General features: G+C 39.5%; 2 protein-coding genes across 2 annotated transcripts; one reads left to right on the top strand and one right to left on the bottom strand.

The window, feature by feature from the left end:
• Positions 1–736: 736 nt before the first annotated feature.
• LOC113652733 (extracellular calcium-sensing receptor) lies at positions 737–5,133 on the top strand. Its single transcript, XM_027161981.2, has 6 exons — positions 737–813; positions 931–1,219; positions 1,701–2,531; positions 2,638–2,868; positions 3,339–3,462; positions 4,226–5,133. Exons 1-6 carry the CDS (start codon positions 737–739, stop codon positions 5,131–5,133), a joined length of 2,460 nt encoding a protein of 819 aa, XP_027017782.2.
• A 4,790-nt stretch (positions 5,134–9,923) lies between these two features.
• Positions 9,924–17,061, bottom strand: LOC113652670 (extracellular calcium-sensing receptor-like). The gene is made up of 7 exons (XM_027161885.2): positions 16,967–17,061; positions 13,515–13,765; positions 13,134–13,425; positions 12,241–13,041; positions 11,900–12,130; positions 11,316–11,439; positions 9,924–10,992 (listed from the first exon to the last, which is right to left on the bottom strand). Exons 1-7 carry the CDS (start codon positions 17,030–17,032, stop codon positions 10,094–10,096), a joined length of 2,664 nt encoding a protein of 887 aa, XP_027017686.2. The 5' UTR covers positions 17,033–17,061; the 3' UTR covers positions 9,924–10,093.
• Positions 17,062–24,098: the final 7,037 nt, after the last annotated feature.

Genomic DNA, 24,098 nt, shown 5'->3' with positions numbered 1-24,098 from the left:
TTTGTTTCTTCCTACTTCTAATTGAACCCTGGAATAATTGATATTACTGGCATGATGTGTCCTGATAGCCTCAGCAGTCATTTTGCAGTTGCTTAGGACTTAAGTTTTGGACAAATTTTGGAACATATTTTATGTCAAACTTTATTCCACACAATCAGGTATATTTAGTGTAATATGTACATTTAAATAGCCCCTGAACCCACAGGTGTGTGTGTGTGTGTGTGTGTGTGTGTGTGTGTGTGTGTGTGTGTGTGTGTGTGTGTGTGTGTGTGTGTGTGTGTGTGTGTGTGTGTTTAAATCATTCTTTTAAGGATTCATCGGTTTTCTGGCATTTCAGAAAAAGTTTGACATAAAATATGTTCCAAAATTTGTCCTAAGCAACTGCAAATGACATGATATATATATATATATATATATATATATAATTTTTTTTTTCTGTATGTGTGTCTGTGTGTATGAACTCACGCATGCGTGGCTTTGCTTGTGTCTGTCACCCCTTTTTCCCTACAGAGAGGCTTTTCATTCATTTGCCTCTATAAAGTTCCTCAGTTATCATGTCATCACTGGAGTGCACAGTCGGTGGAGAGTAGAGGTCAGGATGCTGCTGTTCCATGTCCTGGCCTTGCTATTGTCTCTCCTGCTGCCCACGTGCACTTCATCTGAGGCAGACTGTAAACAGTGGCAGGACTTGGACTCTGCAGTGGTCCATAAGGACGGCCAGGTGATTCTGGCTGCCATGTTTCCCATCCATTCTAAAGGTGTTGAGCAAGAACTGAACTTCATGAGCACACCAGACAAGAGGAAATGCAGGGGGTAAAAACTTTTGTATGAGATAAAAAGCACCTTGTGCTGCTGCTGCACCGTTGTTGTTACTAAAGATGAATCTTGATGTGTTGTAATGTTTGTTTTTTACTTGTGCTGTTTCTGTAGGTTAAACCTACGTGCATTACGTTGGTCTCAGGCACTGATCTTCTTCATAGAGGAAATTAATCGAAGTCCAGTGTTGCTGCCCAACATCACGCTGGGCTACAGGATTTATGACACATGCTGGACGGTGGCTCTGTCTGCAAGAACCGCCTTGTCTGTGGTCTCTCAGCCACTGAAGAGGAACAGCACAGGGGCATGTTCATCCCCTAACATCCCTTTTGTCATAGGAGACTCAGGATCCAGCCTATCCATTGCTGTTTCAACACTGCTTAATCTGTTCAAGGTCCCATTGGTGAGATCATCGCTGTGCCATATTTTCAGAGTAAAGTGTGTTCATGTATGTGATCATGTTTCATATCAGAGAAACATCTTCTGCCCGGATCATCTCACCTTCAAACTTGCAGTACATCGAGCTCACAGATTATTGATATACTGTGATAGACAGAAAACCCACCACTTTCTGTAGCCGTTGTATTTTTAGAGCACAGTGTGTCTGATTTTGCACAAGATGGTGAAATCTGCACTAACCGCATCATCATGTCATTATCATTTGTTTTATTAATATGTGCTCATATAAGAAACGGTGTGACAAGTGTATTTTCAACATGTTCAGATATAAAGTGTATGTAACTTTTGCACAAGAAGGCAACAGAGCAAATTTCTTTTACAAAGCAATCCTGATTTATTGGATTAACTTCTCTAAATACAGATGAAGCGAAGCAATATTCCTTAATTTATCCTCCCCCTTGTTCTTTTCTCTGTCTAATTCCCAGATCAGTTACTTTGCCTCTTGTGCTTGCCTGAGTGACAAAAAGCAGTACCCTTATTTTTTCCGTACAATCCCTAGTGACGCATACCAAGCCAGCGCTATGGCCCGGCTTGTCAAGCACTTCGGCTGGACCTGGGTGGGCACGTTCAGTGCAGACGATGCTTACGGCCGTACCGGCATTGACATGTTCACTGCTGAGGTGGTTAATCTCGGCGTATGTGTGGCCTTTCGGGTCATCATTCCTAAAGTCCCCACTCCACAACAGATCCAGGATATTGTACAAACGATTAAAGACTCCACTGCACGTGTGTTTGTGACCTTCGCAACTGAAGAGGACATGCAGCCTGTGGTGGAAGAAGTGTTAAGACAGAATGTAACAGACAGGTTGTGGGTGGCCAGTGAGGCCTGGATTACGTCCACGCTCATGTCTAATAAATATCCCTTTCTCAGTGGCACCATGGGTTTCGCTATACGCCGAGCCGAGATTCCAGGCCTCAAAGACTTCCTGGAAAGACTACAGCCTTTCTCCGAGCCTTATAACCCGTCTGCACGGGAATTCTGGGAAACAGAGTTTCAGTGCTCCTTTAACACAAGCATCCCATTTGGTTCTATGGCCGATCAGGTGAAGTATAACCGCACATGTACCGGAAAAGAGAGGCTCCAGGACTCCGAGACGATCTATAACGACGTGTCTCAGCTCAGAGTGACCTATAACTTACACAAAGCTGTGTACGCTGCAGCACACGCACTACACAACTTGGTTATGTGTAAAACACTGGAGAGAAGCAATGAGAAGCAACTTTGTCCAGATATCTACAGTCTACAGCCTTGGCAGGTATTGATGAATTATATATATATTATAAGTATATAAGTAAGAATTATAATATATAATTTAATAATAATATAAGTAATATAATGTCACATGTATGTCATCTTACCAGGTGATAAAGTACCTAAAGGAGGTGAACTTTACCAACGTGTTTGACGATGTTGTGAACTTTGATAAGTATGGAGATCCTGCAGGATCTTATGACATTGTAAACTGGCAGAAGGAGGCAGAAGGTGGACCCATACGCTTTGTAACAGTCGGACGCTTTGACTCGTCTCTCCCTGCTGAGCAGCAGCTGCTTCTCTACCAGGATGTCATCATGTGGCCGGGTGGATCCAGAGAGGTAAAATCATTCGGTTTGATTCATTTTTGATTGCTCACTTGCACAGCTCACTTCAAGGAATACTGCTATCGATTCACACCCACAAAAAAAAAGTTTTACTCGTGTTCAGATTCAAATCACACATCTTGTATACTTTTTTTATCCTCTGTATTTTTGTGTGTATTTATTCTACCTCATAAAGCCTCGCTCTTTATAGTACAATTACGTTTATTTAGTTATCATTATTATTTCATTTTTTAATTATATTTTGTACTGTGTAGGATCGTTTATGTGACGAATTTGAAAAAAATTGAATTTAAATTTGTAATTAGGTTGAAAATCTATCAGAAAATCACACAACTCATGACATTCTTAATTCTTTAAGATAAATGTAAAATGTGTGTATGTGTATTTTTGGAGAACCTTCTATCAAGTATCCTTACTGACCATCATCATCATCATCATCATCTCTCTCTCTCTGTTTCTCTCAGTTGCCTTTATCCGTGTGCTCAGCCAGTTGCCAGCCAGGCTACAGGAAAGCCCCACTTAAAGGAGAACCCATTTGCTGCTATGACTGCGTGCCCTGTGCAGAGGGAAGCATGAGCAACAGAGTAGGTATGTCCTCAAATCCCTGAGTGTTTGTAAAAAGTTCAGCACCTTCCTATAGCGAAGAAGCCTTCCTTCTTTCGCTTCATATCTTTAATTAGATCATCAGATCTGAGCAGATGCCCTGTGCCTCCATGATCTGCTATTTTAGCACTGCTAAATTAACATTACATTAACACAACAACAAAACAATGCATCAGCCACAAAAATGTGATTATTTCTTTCTGCTTTCTTTTTTCCTCACTGACGTATGATCTAAACCCAGCTATGATTTATGATCAATCAAATCCTGGTGAGAATTAATTTCCCATCACATCACATATAATCTGTGTGGCGTTTTGGGAAAATCTGTCACTGGCCTTTGTAGGTTTTTGTTTTGTTTTGTTTTGTTTTGTTTTGTTTTGTTTTGTTTTGTTTTGTTTTGTTTTGTTTTGTTTTGTTTTGTTTTGTTTTGTTTTGTTGAACTTTCTAGACATGCTTTCTGCACAGACTTTCTTTATGAACAAAGATGGGAATAAAGTTAGAAATTTTCTGGGCCATATTTAAATTTGGGTATTATGTATTATGTATTCAAAAGGCCACTTTTATAAAAGAAATATTCTTCTTGTTTACTTTTGTGATAAACCAGAATTTTCAAATGCTCCAACTTTAATTTTATTTGACTTACATGCAAAAGTTATATGTAGAGTATATAAAATATTACCACATGGATGTTTGGAAGTACTGCACTCCATCGTGACACTCTTTAAACCTATTTATTATCTGCTCTCAGATCAGCCGGAGTGTGCACTGTGCCCCGAGGACCTCTGGTCAAACCCACAACGGGACAGCTGTGTGGACAAACAGACAGAGTTTCTGTCCTACACTGAGGGATTTGGTATGGCCCTTGCAGCCACCTCCATCCTTGGTGTAGTTGCTACATTGACCGTAGCTGTTATTTTCATCCGTCACCGGGATACACCTTTGGTGCGGGCCAACAACTCAGAGCTAAGCTTCCTGCTACTGATATCACTGTCTTTCTGCTTCCTGTGTGCCCTCACTTTTCTAGGCCAGCCATCTCGCTGGGCCTGTCCGCTCCGACGCACGGCCTTCGGTTTGACTTTTGCGCTCTGTCTCTCCTGCCTGCTCAGCAAGACCCTGGTGGTTCTTATGGCATTCAGGGCCACGCTTCCTGGTAATAACACAGCGCGCTGGTTTCGCCCTCCTCAACAGCGGCTCGGTGTGTTCTTCTGCTCCGCCATACAGTGTGCCGTCTGTGTGGCTTGGTTGACCACAAATCCACCTTATCCCGTGAAGAACACGTGGCTGTACCGTGACCGAATCATCTTAGAATGCCACCTCGGGTCAGTGGCACTGTTCTGCTGTGTGCTTGGCTACATCGGCTGCATGGCTGCCTTTTGCTTTATTTTAGCTTTTCTGGCTCGGAAGTTGCCAGATAATTTCAACGAAGCCAAATTCATCACATTCAGTATGCTCATATTCTGTGCAGTTTGGATTGCCTACATACCTGCTTACGTCAGCTCTCCTGGAAAGTTCACAGTCGCAGTAGAAATATTTGCTATTTTAGCCTCCAGTTTTGGAGTCCTGTTATGTATTTTTGCCCCAAAATGTTACATTATTATCTTTATGCCTGAAAAGAATACCAAAAAATATCTTATGTCTCAAAAAGGTGGGAGGTGATATCTGTTTATTGTTTATTTATTTTACATGTATTTCAGTTTATTTCTTTCATTTTACTTATTACATTTATAATTTTACATGTTTTCATGGCTTAGCTCCGTAGTACCTGACATAATTATATAACTGGAAATAACATGGAAAAGAAATAAGAAAGAATATTATTGTATTATGTATTAAAAATGAATATATATGAAATTTCAAATTCCATTTATTTGTATAGCGCTTTTAACAATTCCCATTGTCTCAAAGCAGCTTTACAGATGTATAGATACAAAAGAGAGAGAGAGAAAAAAGGAATAAATATATAATAATAATAAGGATAAAAATAAATTAATTAATATACACAATTAAAGTTTAAAATGTATTTAAAAATATTAACTTAAAATTTAAAATACTACATATCTATTCCTAACTCTAATGAGCAAGAGGTTTATAATTCTATTTACATTTTACATTTAATGTTACTTTAAATAAATTTACAGTTTTCTGGTTTATTTAAAGCTAAATCTGATACAACATTTGGGAAACAATTAACTAATTCTTTGATAAGTTTATTATTATTATTATTATTATTATTATTATTATTATTATTATTATTATTATTATTATTATTATTATTAATCTATGACCTATCTAGAGCCTATCTAGTGCTTTCTGTTTCTACCACCAGGGGTCACTCGTGTTTCATTGTGATTCAATAACATCCACACCAACATCCATTCCAAGTAAAGAAAGGATCCGAGAAATAAAAAATTAAAAATAACAAATCAGCTACAAATCAGTCAGTGAAGTGTCAAGTGGCTGCCTGGTGTGAGGTGGAAGTCACGACACAGTCCTCTGCTCTGTAATTGCTGGTGTGTATGAACAGTAGTACAAATCCAACATAAAACATCTCAGCATATGTTTTGCAAATATGGACTGAGTTAATGTCTGAAAATCTTTGATCAGTTTGAAGACTTTAGAAGTCAAACTAAAACTGAAGCTGTGTTTGACTGTGTTCGTATGTAAGAATGTATTCGAGCTGTGGTTTACTCTTCCACTGCGAATATAAAAATCAGCCCTATCCAGGAGGTATCAGATGCTCTGTTTGTAGTGAAATTTGACCACCTGTAACATTTTATGCCAAAGATCTGCTCCAGGAAATTCCTGCAGCTTTTACAGCACATTGTAGTGTGTTGACATGTAGAAACTCAAAGTCAAGCTAAATACTAAAGCTGAGATGAGGGCTGTATCAGTACTGATAATCATATCACCTATCACGTTTAGGGAAAAATAGGTGATCTCCTGATATCAGTCAGTGAAGACATGGAATTCTGATACCATGAAGGTTAAACTTCTGTTTGTAAAGATATGATTTTCCAAAGTGGAAGTAAATTTGCTTTTCTCCAGCGCAACTGTACTAAATCCGAAAGATTTTCATCCTTAGGCTGAAAAATTATATTGATAAATGTCAAGATGAAACCGTAAAAATGCAATAATGATAATAATCATTGAAATATCAAGGTATTATTTAATTCCCTGCTTAAGTCAATGAACTACATGTATCACTGGGATATAAAAATTGATCTACAGATATATAATCATAATCAATCTAACACCAATTGACTGTAAGTCAGTTACTGGGAAAGATTTAAAGGAAATTACTGACACTTGCTTCATCCCGAGTAACAATGTTTGAGACAGTAGAGACAGATGAGTTTCCCTGATCCAAATGATCAAGAATCTTTGGTTTAAAATGCTAAATGCTGCACATTATGTAAGCCAAATCCTGTGGAGATAGCTGCAATACACAGCTCAAAAACCAACCTACAAAAACATGTACAGGTAAGATATTAGCTAATGTATTAGCCTAGCTTTTAAATATTTCTAAATCTTTGCATTAAACTGTTTTTAATCCCACTTTAATGTGAAGTTAATGCTTCTTCACCCTATAAGATAATGTTTAGAATAATGTGTAAAGTTCAGTTTTACCAGATAGCTAGCTATGAAGCTAAACTTATATGTATGAATTAACAAGAGCTAGCAAACTAGCTAGCTTACAAACCTAGCAGCCTAACTAGTGAAACCCCAAACATTACCTAATGCTTTCTTTATATACTGTTGATAATGAAGGATTTGGTTTGTCATAAGTCATTTGGTTAGTTAACAGAATTGTAGAAAGAAATGCATTAAAATTAAGAAACTTGCAAAGTATAGTAAACTAAAGTATAATTGGTATTTTTGCCAGATAGCTGCCTATGTAGCTAAACTCATTTACACATTAACACAAGCTTGCTAGCTGTCTATCCCAACAGCGTTTGGCTAAGTAACCTGGCTATTCTTTAAATTTTATAAATAATTGATTTTAGATTATTCTGTAAGAGACATGATTAAAAAAAGGTCATGTTTGACGATGTGCCACATCTCACTCTTTTCCTGAACAGCACATACTGTAATATCTACACAAACACTATTTGCACTTTGAGGGAAAATGATGTTCACGGTTGGAGGTTTTGTGGGAACGTGACTGCCTCTTATGCTGCTACGCCTGTTTGAACTGTCCAGATATGGATTCGATCCAGAGACAGCTTTAACTGACTTCATTCTAGCCGTAGCTCGGCTGTGTGTGTCAACCAGATGTGAGCTTAATTAGGATCATAAAGGATCTGAATTTCAGAAAAGCCAAGCTGAAGTCTGCTGTTAAAACTCAGACGTTAGTCACACTTTGCTTGGAAAAAACTTCTGTGATTGATATATGCGCTAATCTGAAGTATGGTATGTTTATGTCTGTGTGTCTATCAGCAAAACCAATGGGCCTTTGTATTCCGATACATCACCCATTCATTCTCATGGAGGGTGTCGATTAATTTACACTTTCATTTACATTTTTATGGTATTTGGCAGAAAACTTTATCCAGAGAAACTTACATTTATCTAAATTGTACAACCGAGCAGCAGTTGAAGACTCATGACCTTCTGAAAACAAGTCCAATGCCTTAACAGCTAATTCACAGTTCATTGCATAGAGAATGTGACCCATCATCTAAACCTGATTAAAAACATGTCTAAACTTGGATATGGTGTAGCTTTCACTACTAAAGAGACATTTATTTAACAATTAAAAAGGAGACTGCAGTTTGGGCTTTGTTTCTCAGTAACATCGTAAGCTGCATTTATTTTTATTTTTGCCTTTTTAATTTCCAAAGAAAAAATAGGGGTTATTGGGGGTAACTGTTTATAGCTGCTGTAACATAAGTGATATCATGAACTAGTTTAAGGGCTGTGCCTCATTAAACTTATAGCAGATAAAATATATGATTTGTTCCTCATTAATGTGAACTTACATCATCACCAGATGGAAGAGTGGTACACAAAATTAGTTTTTATTTACTCAGTAAAATTCAGTCATATGCTGGAAACGGCATCCAAGACAACTTATGTAGGTCCTTATACTGTACATACAGCGAGGTCTAAACAAATTGAGAGGAATCAGAATCAAAATAGATCAAAATCTTCATCTGAGTTAATTCCTTCTGTAACGTTATAGTCAAAAGGTGCTGTGTGTTAAAATAATCAAACTTGTAGGAAGTTATCAACTATTCAGTAATGGAGAAGCCACACTAACACACGAGATACTTGATGGAGCCTACTGTATTTCACAAAAATGTGTGACGTCCATGCCTGCTCGTGTGTATGCTATCATTAAAGCAAACTGAGGATATAACAGACTACAGTACCAAGTAATTCTGAAGTTTAAATAATGTTTCTAAGATTCTACAATTCAGGACTCCATTCTAACCTTGGTATTATATAGAGAGATAAAATGTAAAAGGTAATAAATCATGGCTCATTTAATGGATATTTAAGTAAATGACCTCGTATCATCTTTTCTCATATGGACTACTTTCATATCACACAAACATACAGTACTGTGCAAAAGTTTTAGGCGGGTGTGAAAAATTGCTGTAAACAAAGAATGCTTTCAAAAATGGAAGTGTTAAACATTTATGTTCATAAATGAACAAAATGCAGTGAATGAACAAAAGAGAAATCTAAATCTAATCAATATTTGGTGTGACCAGCCTTTGCCTTCACAACAGCAGCAATTCTTCTACAGTACAGTAGCTACACTCGCATGCAGTTTTTGAAGGGACTCGGCTGGTAGGTCGTCCCAAACATCTTGGAGAACTAACCACAGATCTTCTGTGTTTGTAGGCTTTCTCACATCCTTCTGTCTCTTCATGTAATCCCAGACACACTGGATGATGTCGAGATCAGGGCTCTGTGGGGGACGTGCCATCGCTTCATGCTAATTCGAAGGCAAAAGTTAGTAACACCAAATATTGATTTGATTTCTATTTTTCTTTTGTTTGCTGATGTCAACTGGGTGAAAATGACAGTAAAATTTTCATCCAGATCGAATCCTGCATTTCTCAAATTTTCTACTGTGCACCGGAGATGGGTCATATACTGTATGACTCCTCCTTCTTCACTGTCTCCCACCAGGGACATTCTCACCAGGAGCAACAATGAGACCATTCAGGGTGACTTTACTGGGGTCATTGTTTAGTCCTACTGGGTCAGTAATGACTGCGAGGCACTCAGCACTGAAGTGACTCCTGATAACCTACAGTACTCTGAAGTGGGGCTGAATATGCACTCTATCAGATCATGGCCGTGGAAAAAATGTTTAATCCATGTCACGAAGATAAAACAGGGAGTGTTTGTGCAACGTCTGCTTTCATGTGTGGTCTGGGTTGTCTTTGGAAAGGCAGTGGAAAGATGAGAAATATGGATGTGATAGACTTACATCATGTTGGACATGTTTATTTAAAATGAATTACACATAAAATAGTAGTGTATAAATCTAGAAGACACATATAACGTAATGTAATGTATTAAATTAGCATAATCTTTAAATCTGCATCTGAATTTTATGAGTTCTGGAATATTCTATGAGAAAGTCTGTACTATTCCTATCCTATTTGGCCATCATGTTCTTTTTTGTGTTCTTATCTGGTCTGAGTAGGATGATGTAACACTTTGGGGCAAAGATACACAGCAGAAGGCCGTAACTCGACGCTAGGATGGCAAAGACCTCCACAGCTACCGTGTACTTCCCAGGAGAGCTGACGTATGCTGGAACAAATGCGATCCACACAGCACAGAAGATCAACATGCTGAAAGTGATGAACTTTGCTTCGTTGAAATTATCCGGAAGCTTCCGGGCGAAGAAGGCCAGCAGGAAGCATACAGCAGCCAGTAGGCCGATGTAACCCAGAACCAGGGAGAAACCTGCCACTGAGCCTACTGCACATAGCAGCACCACCCGTGCTCCAAGCTCACCTCCTGCACTTTCAGTGGGCAAAGGAGGTGCCAGAACCAGCCACAGCACACATATTCCCACCTGTATCAGTGTACAGAGGAAAATACCTGCCCTCTGCTGAACAGGACCAAAGTACCGCATCACATTCGAGCCTGGCAGAGTTGCTCTAAAGGCCACAAGCACAACCACTGTCTTACTGAGCACACAAGCCAGACACACCACAAAACTGATCCCAAACAGCGTATGGCGTAGCATGCAAGACCACGGTGCTGGCCGGCCAATAAAAGCCAGTGCACAGAGGAAACAAAGAGAGAGTGACAGCAGCAGCAGAAAGCTCAGTTCGGAGTTGTTGGCACGCACCAGAGGTGTGTCTCGATGATGGAAAAATGCAGCCAGGACGGTAACGGTAAGAGCTGCTCCAGAAGCTGAAAGCACTGTGAGGATGATGCCCATGTTATCTTGAAAGGACAGGAAGTCCACTATCATTGGGATGCACTCTGTACGCTCAGTGTTGGACCAGAACCTCTCGGGACACTTTATGCACTCTGTAGAGTCTAGAAAGAAACATTCACATGCACCGGGGTAAATAAAACTACAGTATAACCCACGAGACCCATGCTAAAAGTTCCATCATTGAACTAAGTGAATTTGTTATTCATAATATTCTCTGTGAACAATCCTTCCAACATGTAATGTATTCATTTAACAGTAGATTTTGGTTGCCAAGCAACATAATGAACAATAATTAGGGTGTTCTATAGAAAGAGCAGTGGATTAGTTATACTGCTTTGGATTAATACAGAATGCCATTTTTATGATCAAGAATAGTTTGTTTATAGTTTGAAAATCAGATTCTTTATTCGATGTGATTACATACCAGTAGTGTTGCTGATCTCCCCTGATGCACATGGTATACAGTCGTAGCAGCAGACAGGTCGTCCTTTCTGCACAGCTTTCCTGGTGCCAGGAGGACAGTTCTCACTGCACACAGACACCGGGACCTACAGGGAGATAAATCACTGTTAATGTTTAAGAAATGTTCCAGAAGTTTTATATACAGCATGGTCAGTCACTACAGATGTGTGGAAATGAACATACTGCTTTTTTAGCACCATACTGTATATACACCATGTCATTCATTTTTATGTGAAGGTTTAAGAATGCATACAGAGGCAAGATAACTACAGTATTTATACCCCACATTCATCATTTGTTAGCTATCTGTTTCCCCAGAAGTGACGACAATTATCTTCTGCAGTCAAAATGTCTTGGTTCTAGGCTACATATCTGTCAGTTACAGAATACAATTCATTACTTTACTCATCTTTCTGACAAGAAAAACTCGTTACAGCGCCTATTAAGTTTGGTACAAATATTAAATAATTCTCTGCAATAACTGGGTGACGGACGAAATTCTATTTATCATTTAATGAACATTTCTCACAGAGAACCAACCACCACCTTGCCACCCCAGCCTCCTCCCCAGAACACGTTCCCGATGTTGAGTTGAAAATCTTGCTCAGGTCCTTTCACTGCGTCAAATTGTCCCACTTGCAGGAATTTCACCTTTCCGTCAGCACCTACGTGCCAGTTAATTATGTCGTATGAGGCAGCTGGGTCCCCATTTTCATCAAATTGGACCTGTTCACCCACTGGTGTTGTGAACTTTACAGCCTTTAGATAGTGTAGAAGCTGTCAAACATTCAGTTACAACAGTTATCTTCTACAAAACATGAAGAGTTAAAGTCTAAGAAAATCTGATTGTGTTTTCTTGTATGGATATTTCTATACCCTAACATTACCTGCTTGGGTCTTATTGACTTAGTATCAGGACATTCTCCATTCCCAAAAGGTCCTTTGCCAGGCTGACATGCCAGCATGTCCTGAATAGCATTTGCAATAGCATACACAGCCTTATACACATTATAATTTATATCAAAGTAGGTTGCAACTTGTTCTTTAATTTTATCCAAGCTCGTACATTGGGGTTTTGAAAGTCCCGAATGTGTTTGCACTTCAAATTTGCATCCAAACAATTCTTCCCAAACACTTTGCACCAGTGGCTCCTTTGGGTACTCCTCCAGATTCAGCTGGGTCAAATAAGAACCCAAGCCCTTGATATCAACCTGCCTCAAAGCAAAACCAAGAGTCCCTGCCAAACAGGAAGGACTCAAAGCAGCATGCTGGCTGGAAGTACTCCAGGCTTCAGTAGCAATCCACTGTCTATCAGACACATTCTCTCTCACCACTTCCCTCAGCAAGACCTCCATATCAGGGCTGATAGCAAAGGTCACCACTACCAAAGCTTTAGAGCTCTGGATTCTTTCTACAATTCGTCTCATCCTGTTTGGTGCAAATGATTTAGGAATGATCTCTAAATAGTCAATGCATACACCAGAACCTTGCAGTTCCTGTAGAAGCAGCTGCACACCACTTTTTCCGTATGCATCATCTCCAGATATGACACCCACCCAGGTCCAGCCCATAAGGCGCAAGAGTCGAGCCATGGCTTTAGCCTGAAAGGCATCACTGGGTACCGTGCGCAGAAAGGTGTGGTATTTGGTGCGATCACTGAGACATGCACAAGAAGCAAAGTAGCTAACCTGGACAGATAAAACACAAAGTGATAAATTAGAAACAAAACATCATCAGTTTCGGAGGACAATGGTGTGGACTTTGCTAATTTGCCATTTACCATAGGGATGTCAAAAACACCCAAAGTATCAGCCACAACTATGGAGTCAGAGGAGCGTGCATCTCCAATAATGGCAGGAACATTGGGAGCTGTTGTACACTGTTCCCCAGACACCATCTCCACCTGCCCAGTCACCATTGCCAGAGCAGCACTCAGTGTACTGCTCTCAGCCAAGCATGTATCTGCAGCCAGGTAACCCAGCGTGAAGTTGGGCAACAGAGACGAGTTCCGGTTAATTTCCTCCACTGTGAAGATCATGGTTTGGAGCCAACCAAAGGATCTCAAGTCGGCCCTGAGCCGTAGACAGATTATAAAGGTTACAACCAAAATAACAAAGACAGCAATGTTTGTATTTACCGAAGGAGAACGGTCTATACTTACTTCAGACAACGGGCTCCCTGCACTCTCTGTGTGAACATCTGGTCAGGGTCCGGGGCATGAAAATGAACTGGAAAGAGACCCCCAATAATTACATTACCTTCCTTAAACAGGCTTCCAGAGATGGGTCTGGACTGCAGAGTGCAGATGAGTCCCACAGAGTGCACCCAGACTGGCCCAGTCAGGAGCCCTAGTGCCCACAGCCAGGCATCCACAGCCATCACCTGAGCCGAAACCACCTGAGAGAGAGAGAGCTAGTGAGAATGAAAGAAAGAGAAACACAGGGCCGTTCATCTCCTGCTGAGAGAGTGAGAGGAGAACATGTGTCTACCATTTAATAGAGGTAAATTTGCCCAGAGCGAAAAAAACATTCGGGATAATTGGAGAAAGTCCAGGTGGAGCTATAGTAATTTTCCAGACCTGACAAAACACAGGAGCAAAGTGTATTGTTATTGTACGGTGTCACAAACATTCACAAATGTTCTTACGTAGTGAATAAATAAATTCATAAACAAATCTGCTTTCTATTCTGTAATCCCCGATTCAGACAGGTTTATGTCGACATGTTTATGGAATATTCCGTCTTGGTCCGAGCCCACTGGGAAGCCTAAGACAATTACACCAAATTGAACAATCAGAGTGGTTTCAGGATTAATTAGTCCATTTTTCCTGGGCCTGTAGCAGCATGCCCTCTTTCCTCTTCACAATTTAGCAGTTTACTGGATTTTTGCACGGATAATTGACTGGAGATATTATCCACAGGGAGAAAGGTGAGTGTGTGAAAGCTGTGAAAGCTGACAGAGCCTCTCCTGGGTAAGAAAATTGCTTCCTCTGTGAAGGTGTATCAATCTGATCAGTTTTGATCTTGTAGGTAACAGCCACTGCAGATAACTGCTAATCTTATTAACCTTCTCACATATACTGTATGTACATAATCTATAATGATATCTGGGCTTTCGGATATTTTGCAGTGGAACCTGTAAGTAAAATGAACATCATTTGGATTGTACGACACACCTCCAGCGTTGGGGGTTTGATTCCCGCCTCCGCCTTGTGTGTGTGGAGTTTGCATGTTCTCCCTGTGCCTCGGGGGTTTCCTCTGGGTACTCCGGTTTCATCCCCCGGTCCAAAGACATGCATGGTAGGTTGATTGGTATCTCTGGAAAATTGTCCGTAGTGTGTGAGTGAATGAGAGTGTGTGTGTGCCCTGTGATGGGTTGGCACTCCGTCCAGTGTATCCTGCCTTCGATGCCCGATGACGCCTGAGATAGGCACAGGCTCCCCGTGACCCTAGAAGTTCAGATAAGCGGTAGAAGATGAATGAATGAATGAATATTAGTAGGCAGAGAAAAATATATTCACAAATTAATAAGGGTACACAAGCTATTTATGTCGTGTATACATAAAAAAATGAAGTCAGACAAATATTTTATTTATTATTAAATTCGATCAGAATTTGCTCATCTTGCTTGTAATGGGGATGGATATGTGTTTTAAATTTATCTACAGTAACCTTTAACTTCCTGGGAGTGTGAGTGTGTGGTAAATTAAACCAACTTTAAAACCATGTGGTTTATGCAGTAACAGAAATAGATCTTGTTGGTCAAATCACTGAGCTTCATAAAAATTTTATTGCGCTGAAGTTAAAGGTTGTGTGTGTGTGTGTGTGTGTGTGTGTGTGTGTGTGTGTGTGTGTGTGTGTGTGTGTGTGTGGTGTGTGTGTGTGTGTGTGTGTGTGTGTGTGTGTGTGTGTGTGTGTGTGTGTGTGTGTGTGTGTGTGTGTGTGTGTGGTGGAAAAGGTTTTGCTGTGTATCTTTTAGTGGTTTGTTTACTCTCAATTACACCGGTCTGCTATGTGCGAAGAGACACCAACAGAGCATTTTCCTAAAAAAGAAAGAAGAAAAAAAATACAAAGTGCAGATGGAAATCAGATGGAAATTTGCATCCCACTCTCACAGCACCCACTCACATTCCGAGCTCATGTTTTTATAGAGACATGTTCGCCTCAGATGTTTAAACATGAGGTCAATCCTTTAAAAGTTATTCTTAGACTAAGCTCTTTTATATTTTAGGTTAAATCTCTCGAGGCTTTGTTACATTTTAATGCACTTAAGTGTTGATTGGAAGAAAAAAAAAGCAGAGCTCTTTAGATAAGCGTCTTCGGCTTCACACCTCAGATTCGGTGTTTAAGCTTCGATTCTGGTGTCAGGTTACTGTCTCTGTGGAGGTCCACATGTTCTCCCCCTGTCTGTGGAAGGTTTGCCGTGTACTTGGGTTTCCTCCAACCTCCAAAAAGATGCTATAGGATAAATTGCCCCTACAGTAGCTGTGTGTGTGTGTGTGTGTGTGTGTGTGTGTGTGTGTGTGTGTGTGTGTGTGTGTGTGTGTGTGTGTGTGTGTGTGTGTGTGTGTGACACAAAGCAGAAAGCAGTTACTGAACTTTCACAGTTCTGCTAGGAAATCTTCTTATACTTTATAATAAATAAATAAGAAAATAAGTAAACAAGTTACTTGTTCAAATGTGGGAATAAAAAATGAAAACTTAAATCACAATTATGAAAAAAATTGTGATAAGAAAGTTTAATATTATATTACACAAGTTTATGTACAAGACAAAAACAGCTGTCTTAAATCCATTCATTCATTCATTCATTCATTTTCTACCGCTTATCCGAACTTCTCGGGTCACCGGGAGCCTGTGCCTATCTCAGGCGTCATCGGGCATCGAGGCAGGATACACCCTGGACGGAGTGCCAACCCATCGCAGGGCACACACACACTCTCATTCACTCACACACTCACACACTACGGACAATTTTCCAGAGATGCCAATCAACCTACCATGCATGTCTTTGGACCGGGGGAGGAAACCGGAGTACTCGGAGGAAACCCCCGAGGCACGGGGAGAACATGCAAACTCCACACACACGAGGCGGAGGCGGGAATCGAACCCCCAACCCTGGAGGTGTGAGGCGAACATGTTAACCACTAAGTCACCGCTGTTTTAAATTTTTAAATTAAATTAAAAGAAAAAAAAAACAAATTTGTTAAATCTTTATAATCTGCTGCAGGCCCCAGCATTTAAATATCCAACACTTACTCTTATTAGCCTCAACTAGTTTAACCTCAGGGGTAAAATTCTAGCCTATTTCTCAGAGTCCTCTCTTCTTCGGGGGTTCTAATAGGGTAAAATTCTGGTGTGTTTAAAATAAATAAAAAATGAATAGTGAGAGCAGAAGATATGTCCATAACCTCCGATCATGTTTATAGCCCTTAAAGGGGGCTGTGAGTTGCGTAGTGACTACATCCTGCCTACAAAAGTGCACTTGAGTTTTACAAAACCCAAATTTAAATCAGATTTTGTTCATCGTAACCAAGTTGTTGTTTATTTTTAAATTTCTCTCTTTGACCATGGGAAGGATGAGTAAGCTTGGATGAAATGAGGCACTTCTTACCTTATCGACCTGTCTGGTGCACACAGCCGAGGGCCATACTGCCTCCAAAAAACTGTCACTAATCATCAAATGCTTTTTATATCTGTAACCGGCATGTGTACCTACCCCTTTATGACATCTCAGACAATGCATAGCTACCTGTTTTGTTAATTTACTAAAGGGAGACAGCTGGGGCTTCTTGTATTGATGCTGTTAACTGCATAGGTCTAATTGGCAAGCTGTTACTTACAAGTTAGCACATGCAGGGATCCTAATAAACAACCTATTGATTACAGACTAGAGAATTAGATTCAAGCTTTAGGTTTAATTTTTCTTCTCACTGAAGCTCCATTCTGAGATGTATTAAGTCAGCAAATTGAGATCAGGCTGTAACGATGCAGACGCACAGATCTGCCCTAGTCTCCCTGCCTCACATGCTTTCTCTCTCATACTCAGCGCTCTAGTTGGTGTGAAGTGGTTGTTGTTCAGTGTTGTGAGTGCTTTTGAGAGTAAAGAAGTAAAGGGTTGTGGAGAGCCAGACACTTCCAAACACTGAGTGTTAGGAAGGATGCTGTTGCTATGGTGACAGAGGAACCACTGGGCTCTTTTGGCCATTAGTGGTTTTGTAAGATAAGCTTGGCTTGTTTTGGGGTGGTGTGGGTGTATTTAGGTCTCCAGCAAGGTGAAGGCAAATAGGCTTTTGTAACTTGGCTTGTGTATAGTGAGTGTTTGACTGTGTATATGGTGCCACTTATCACTGTATGTGGGATGTTCGCAAAGTGCAGCGCGTTTGAACAAGAGATATCAAAACCAGAGCTCATCAGCTCCTGAATATTTCAATCGCTTGTCGAGTGATTTTTGGCTCAATTTTATTCAATATAAATTTTGCTGTCGTTATAAGTCTCTACTGTCATTACACTTCTATACATTAGATGTTAGACACCTGACCCTCACACCTACATGTGCTTGCTTCTCATCCCTTTCCAGATTTATTCCTCCTTTGCTGTTCGAGTCAGCTCCACTCTCCTAGATGATGGAGAATCACTGTGGGATTTGTGTTCATTCATACTGAGACCAGACTCTGGTGTTGGGTGAGAAGACCTAGGGCTGTGTGCTGGTGCTCTGAAGCCCTACTGAATCTCTTTAATGTTTAAACTCAGACTGACTTCATTACCTTCCCTTTACTCATAATGTCACTGGCTGTTGGAGAAGATCTAAATACTGCAAAGGCACCTTCTGTCTGTGCCATGTGCAGGAAGCTGAAATGATCTATCTATCTATCTATCTATCTATCTATCTATCTATCTATCTATCTATCTATCTATCTATCTATCTATCTATCTATCTATCTATCTATCTATCTATCTATCTATCTTATCTGTCATAATCTGTGTTGTGGTTAGATGACAGAAGATGTAGATGACAGATTAGATTAGAATACATTAGATTAGATTAGATTACATTACATTAGATTAGATTAGATTAGATTAGATTACATTAGATTAGACTAGAGATGGCTGTTATTGGTGGAATGCACTGAGGTGTGGATTGTGTGCTGATGTACTCAGCCTCATGCCATGGCCTCGTGCCACCACATGCCACATGCCAGTAACCCTGCACCTCACATGTTCAGCCAGGGGTCGATGTGTGTTGGAATCCTGTCAAGTGAAAGAGCAGAGAATGCCTGTTGAGAATAGAGGAGTGTGGCCCAGGGGTCCGGTTTACAGTTATAGTGAATATACAAATTCTCTGCTTGCCCCAAACATTTTTTTTTGTCTTTTTATGAGAAGTAGATCACGATGCTCTCACTCACTTTCCTCTCTCTCTCTCTCTCTGCTGTTTACTTTAAGAACATTTCAGTCCATTATTTCATCTGTGATGTGTTTTGGAGACAAATTGTATTCTACAGTTCATACTGTCAGTTATTTAGCAGTTAGAGAACAGATTTTAAGAGATGATGAGATTTTTTTAAGATTATTCGTAGTCATACAAGACGATCCTAATAAACTCAATGTGATAATGTGTGCCCTTCAGAAAACAGGTTTCAGGCTTAAAGTCATTACAATAACATGTCTGCAGAAATGACATTTTATTTGTAACATCTAAGAAGGAGAATAGGACCAGAATAGACCAAAAGCTGGTTTAAGAGACATCCTGCCCTTCGCTGTACAGTATGTTGTCCTTTTTCTCAATCTTTAAAAAACTCACCAAGGGTGCAGATTAACCTGCAGAGTCAGTCAGGTGCATACCATAAAAATTGTCATTATGATATAAAATTTTGGTTATTGATTCTGTCATGAAGAAAAACAGCAATGTTTCAGGTATAAGTGACCTGCCTCGGCTTTCTTCGCTCTCCTGAATCTAAATCCCACAACCTTTATATTTATTCACTGTATACTGTACGCTTTCATATATACCACTTGCTGTAAATATGCTAGATATTTATCTGCACTTTTGCACGTCTGGTAGATGCCAAACTGCATCTCGTTGCTGTGTTACCTGTACTATGCAATGACAAGTTCTATCTATCTATCTATCTATCTATCTATCTATCTATCTATCTATCTATCTATCTATCTTCATCTTACTTTACTCTTTTGCGTGAGTCGATTACTTATAAAAGTTCGACAACATTTTAACATTTTTATTTGTACCTGTTTGTTAACCGATCTTACACGTCCTGTGTGTAACCCGGCACGGTCACGGTCTGTACTGGTGGTACAGACCACCAGTTAAAAACCTTCAGACGAACAGACGCTGTGTGTGTGTGTGTGTGTGTGTGTGTGTGTGTGTGTGTGTGTGTGTGTGTGTGTGTGTGTGTGTGTGTGTGTGTGTGTGTGTAAGTGTGTGGGTGTTGGGGGGGGGTGAGAGGGTGGACTATTACAAAAAAGAAGGAGAAGCTTCGTGGTGCTACGGAGCTGCATATCATGTTGAGCTGTTGGCTTGATGAAATGCTCATGAGGAGATCCATGGCTTGCAGTTCAAATTTCAGCCCTTTCTCTGACCTGCCATCAACATGCTTGCAAATGTGCTTCTAATCAGGTGTGGGCAGCATGGAGTATATTTAACACCCCTCTAGAGAGCTAATAAAGCCTGCAGCAAGTACAGCACTGGAAAAAATAATAATGTTAAAGAACAACACAGGAAATAAAATCGTAATAAAAACATGATTATCCCTTATTTTCATCATGGTTGACATTAAACAAAAATAAATGCTCCAGTAGTTGTGCGTTTTCCAAATAAATAAACAAATGAATAAAAAGTAGGGCTTGGACTAGGATGTAAGTTGAAACCTCTGATATGGGTTCGTCCAGGGAGCTGTCAAAATCCATCTGACACAAACATATTCATCTACTGGGCACTAGAGAGAAACCAGGGATAGAATTAGAGGTCAGCTAGTGGTGGGAGGTTTACTGGTAGGCTATAAATAAGATCCCACAGAAAACAATGTTGATTTTTAAATTCTGAATCTTTTGCAGTAGCGAAAAACTTATAGACGTAACCCATTTTTTGTCTTAATACATAAGCTTTCACAAAGTGGATGTGTTTCTTGTTTCGCTTTTATAGATTCCATAGTTTTTAATCAATATGGTGTTCATGTAAAACTAATAAATAAATAGTGGTTAGCTTAGTGGTTAGCATGTTTGCCTCACACCTCCAGGGTTGGGGGTTTGATTCCCGTCTCCGCCTTGTGTGTGTGGAGTTTGCATGTTCTCCCCGGGCCTCGGGGGTTTCCTCCGGGTACTCTGGTTTCCTCCCTCGGTCCAAAGACATCCATGGTAGGTTGATTGGTATCTCTGGAAAGTTGTCCGTAGTGTGTGAGTGTGTGAGTGAATGAGAGTGTGTGTGTGCCCTGCGATGGGTTGGCACTCTGTCCAGGGTGTATCCTGCCTCGATGCCCGATGACGCCTGAGATAGGCACAGGCTCCCCGTGACCCGAGAAGTTTGGATAAGCGGTAGAAAATGGATGAATGAATGAATGAATGAATGAATGAATGAAATAGCATTGTAATAGTTAAAGGTCAAGCATTCAGGATTCACACTGAATCCCACAGGGCTTAGAAATGGAATATGCTTCTTTAAATGTAAATGGAGTCATTTTGAGCGTGGTGCTCGGTTTATAATGATTTTTAAGGGTAAAGCTTCTTTACAGAATTTCTCTCCATCTCTGAGACAGCAAGCCTGCTATAGAGCAATCAAAGACTTTCCAGTACTGTTTTTTTAGAAACTAATGGACTCACGCATTTTATCTTCTGAGATGATCAGAGCTGTAAAAATGACCCAGTTACACACCTCTATGTAGCTTCTACCATCAGATAAATAACCTGTAAGCTGAAACTCTTTATTAGTCATTACAGCTAGCTGGGAACACAGATAAGGTTTGAACATGGTGGTATGATAACAGCAAAAAGGCATCTCAAGCTGCTCTATAAACCCGGACATAGTATCCAGCTCTCAGGTTTTATATTAGATAATTTGCTCTTCTTGTTAAATACAGAACAAACTTACTGCACGTCATGGTGTCTTAGATGTAACGGCCCAGACTTTACCTTTTTGTCCCCAAATTAAACAAATTAAATGACTGGTCTTTTACCAGGAAAACAGTAGAGACACACAGAGAGAGAGAGAGAGAGAGAGAGAGAGAGAGAGAGAGAGAGAGAGAGAGAGAGAGAGAGAGAGAGAGAGAGAGAGAGAGAGAGAGAGAGAGAGAGAGAGAGAGAGAGAGAGAGAGAGAAACTGACAATGTGAGATGAATAGAGAGAGATAAAAAAAGATTGGGAGACAGAAAAGATAAAGAGATACAGAGAGAAAGATGTACACAGACAGAGAGATAAGAGTAAATATCAGAGATATTATATAATATATATAAATAATTTCCCTCACATAACTCTTTATTTATTTTTTCTTTAATTCCCTTTTCTATCTTGATGCTTTGATAACATTGTATGCTAACAATCAAGCCAAACAGACAATCAAGCCGAGAGAGAGAGAGAGAGAGAGAGAGAGAGACAGAGAGAGAGAGAGAGAGAGAGAGAGACAGACAGACAGACAGACAGACAGACAGACAGACAGACAGACAGACAGACAGACGATGTGAGTTGAATAGAGACAAGAGAGAAGGACTGAGTGAAAGTAAATATAATAGAGAGAGAGATTTTGTATATATACATAATTGGCCTCACATAGCCGTCATTTATTGTGCACTATATTATATTTTAATTTATTTTATTATTATTCTTTCTTATTTCTGTGAGATTCTTTGGCAACATTGTGTGCTAATAAAGTATAAAAAATTGAGAGAGAGAGAGAGAGAGAGAGAGAGAGAGAGAGAGAGAGAGAGAGAGAGAGAGAGAGAGAGATGATGGTGATGATGATGATGATGATGATGGTGATGATGATGATGATTATGATGATGATGAAGGTGATGATGATGATGGTCAGTAAGGATACACCAGACATTTTTTTTACATTGCCAATTTATTAATTAAACAATTTTCTGCTCTTGAATAGGCTCTTATAATATTACAAAGTATCTAAATACAGGCATCTGAGGTATATCCGTCTGCATGGGTACGAGTTGAGATGGATTATTTTCGGAGCAAACTGTTCGAACGAATGAAAAGCAGTGAAGTAAAACTACATGGAGGAAAACAAAGGCTATCAAAGGAACAGAGAAAAAAAATCACTTTCAAGGTTTCGTTTGTTGTCGGGTTTTAACCCACGATCGTTGTCACCGTGTTAATCCGTAACACACACAATGTTCAGTCAGAAATCCAGTGATTAATTATTCATAGCTTGTCAAAAACAGAAGCTCAAAACGTGCAGAGGAAGCTGGGGAATATAAATCGCTGTACAGATGTCTTAGGCACATGTAAAGCTAAACATATTAAAATGAATATTACACTGTAAACTAAATACTAATTAACTGAACCCAATTCATATTTATGACTCGCCTTTGCTTTGAAAACTGCGCTCCAGTTCTCAGTTGTTCAGGTTTATAATGGTTTTAATGGTTCGAAAGCAGTGCTTTGTCAGACTGGTTTCTGAAAATAAAACCAGAAGTCATTAGATTTCAGCAGAGTTCCAGCAGTGTGACCACTGAATAGTGTTTTATTCCTTTTATACCACAGTAGCTGAATCATCTATTATAAATGCTGGCATTTGGTATGTATTGTATAATGACAGGTTTGTTCTTGTTATCAGTATTGTAGCTATACAAGTTGATCGATTTGATAAAGGTTTTATTTATAGAAGATGATACGCTAATCAGGACGTTAGAGAATCCTTTTAGAAATGTTTCCGAAATCTGGTTTTATTAGATCAATATACGATTATAGAGTTTGGATATACAAATATAAGCCTGTGATTGGTTATTAACAAAATTGTGGTATAATATATAATAATTTAGTTTAGTTTAGTTTTTAACAGGAAATGCTTCTATTGACAAAATAGCTCAAATAGCTTTAAAAAAAATAAAAAAACATAGTGTGCCTTAGAATTTAACACAGAACTGTAAATTTTGCTTCACTGACAAATATAATACGTTACTTTGAGGTTTTCACAAGGGCACAGAGTGAGAGTATTTACTGTCACCTCTTTGGCATAAGTAGCAAGTGTTTTTGTTATTTATGTGAACCTGAACATGTGTAAAAGAAAAAATGCTTGTAATTTTGCAACAGACTCTCATGATTATCTTAAGGCAGTCTCTCGTTGGTGGCATTGATGGTACAGTAGGTATGTAGAATCTTTAACACACATACACACATATACACACACACACACACACACACACAAACACATACACACACACAACTCATTTACAAGCACACGATTCATATCCCTTGGCATATTAGACATCGTATCATTTCATCACACAGTATCAAATCTCAAAATATCATTAGTGCTTGTTCCATAATATACCGAGCACTTCAAAATTTAGTATTAAATCGGTGACTTACACGATTATAAATCTGTAGCCTTTCGACAAATTTCCAACTCAGGTTTGCTGCACTATTCTTAATCTAACATCCAGTGCAGTAACAAGCCATATTAACATGATGTTTTAAAAATCTGTGATTTCTAATACTGTATATCCCTGTGTCTATATTTCATATACCTTTAATATTTTTTTGTATTTTCAGCCTGTATTGTG

Source organism: Tachysurus fulvidraco, chromosome 13, assembly GCF_022655615.1.
Source record: "Tachysurus fulvidraco isolate hzauxx_2018 chromosome 13, HZAU_PFXX_2.0, whole genome shotgun sequence".
In the NCBI taxonomy this organism is placed as follows: domain Eukaryota; kingdom Metazoa; phylum Chordata; class Actinopteri; order Siluriformes; family Bagridae; genus Tachysurus; species Tachysurus fulvidraco.
This window is presented reverse-complemented; position numbering and strand designations above follow the sequence as displayed.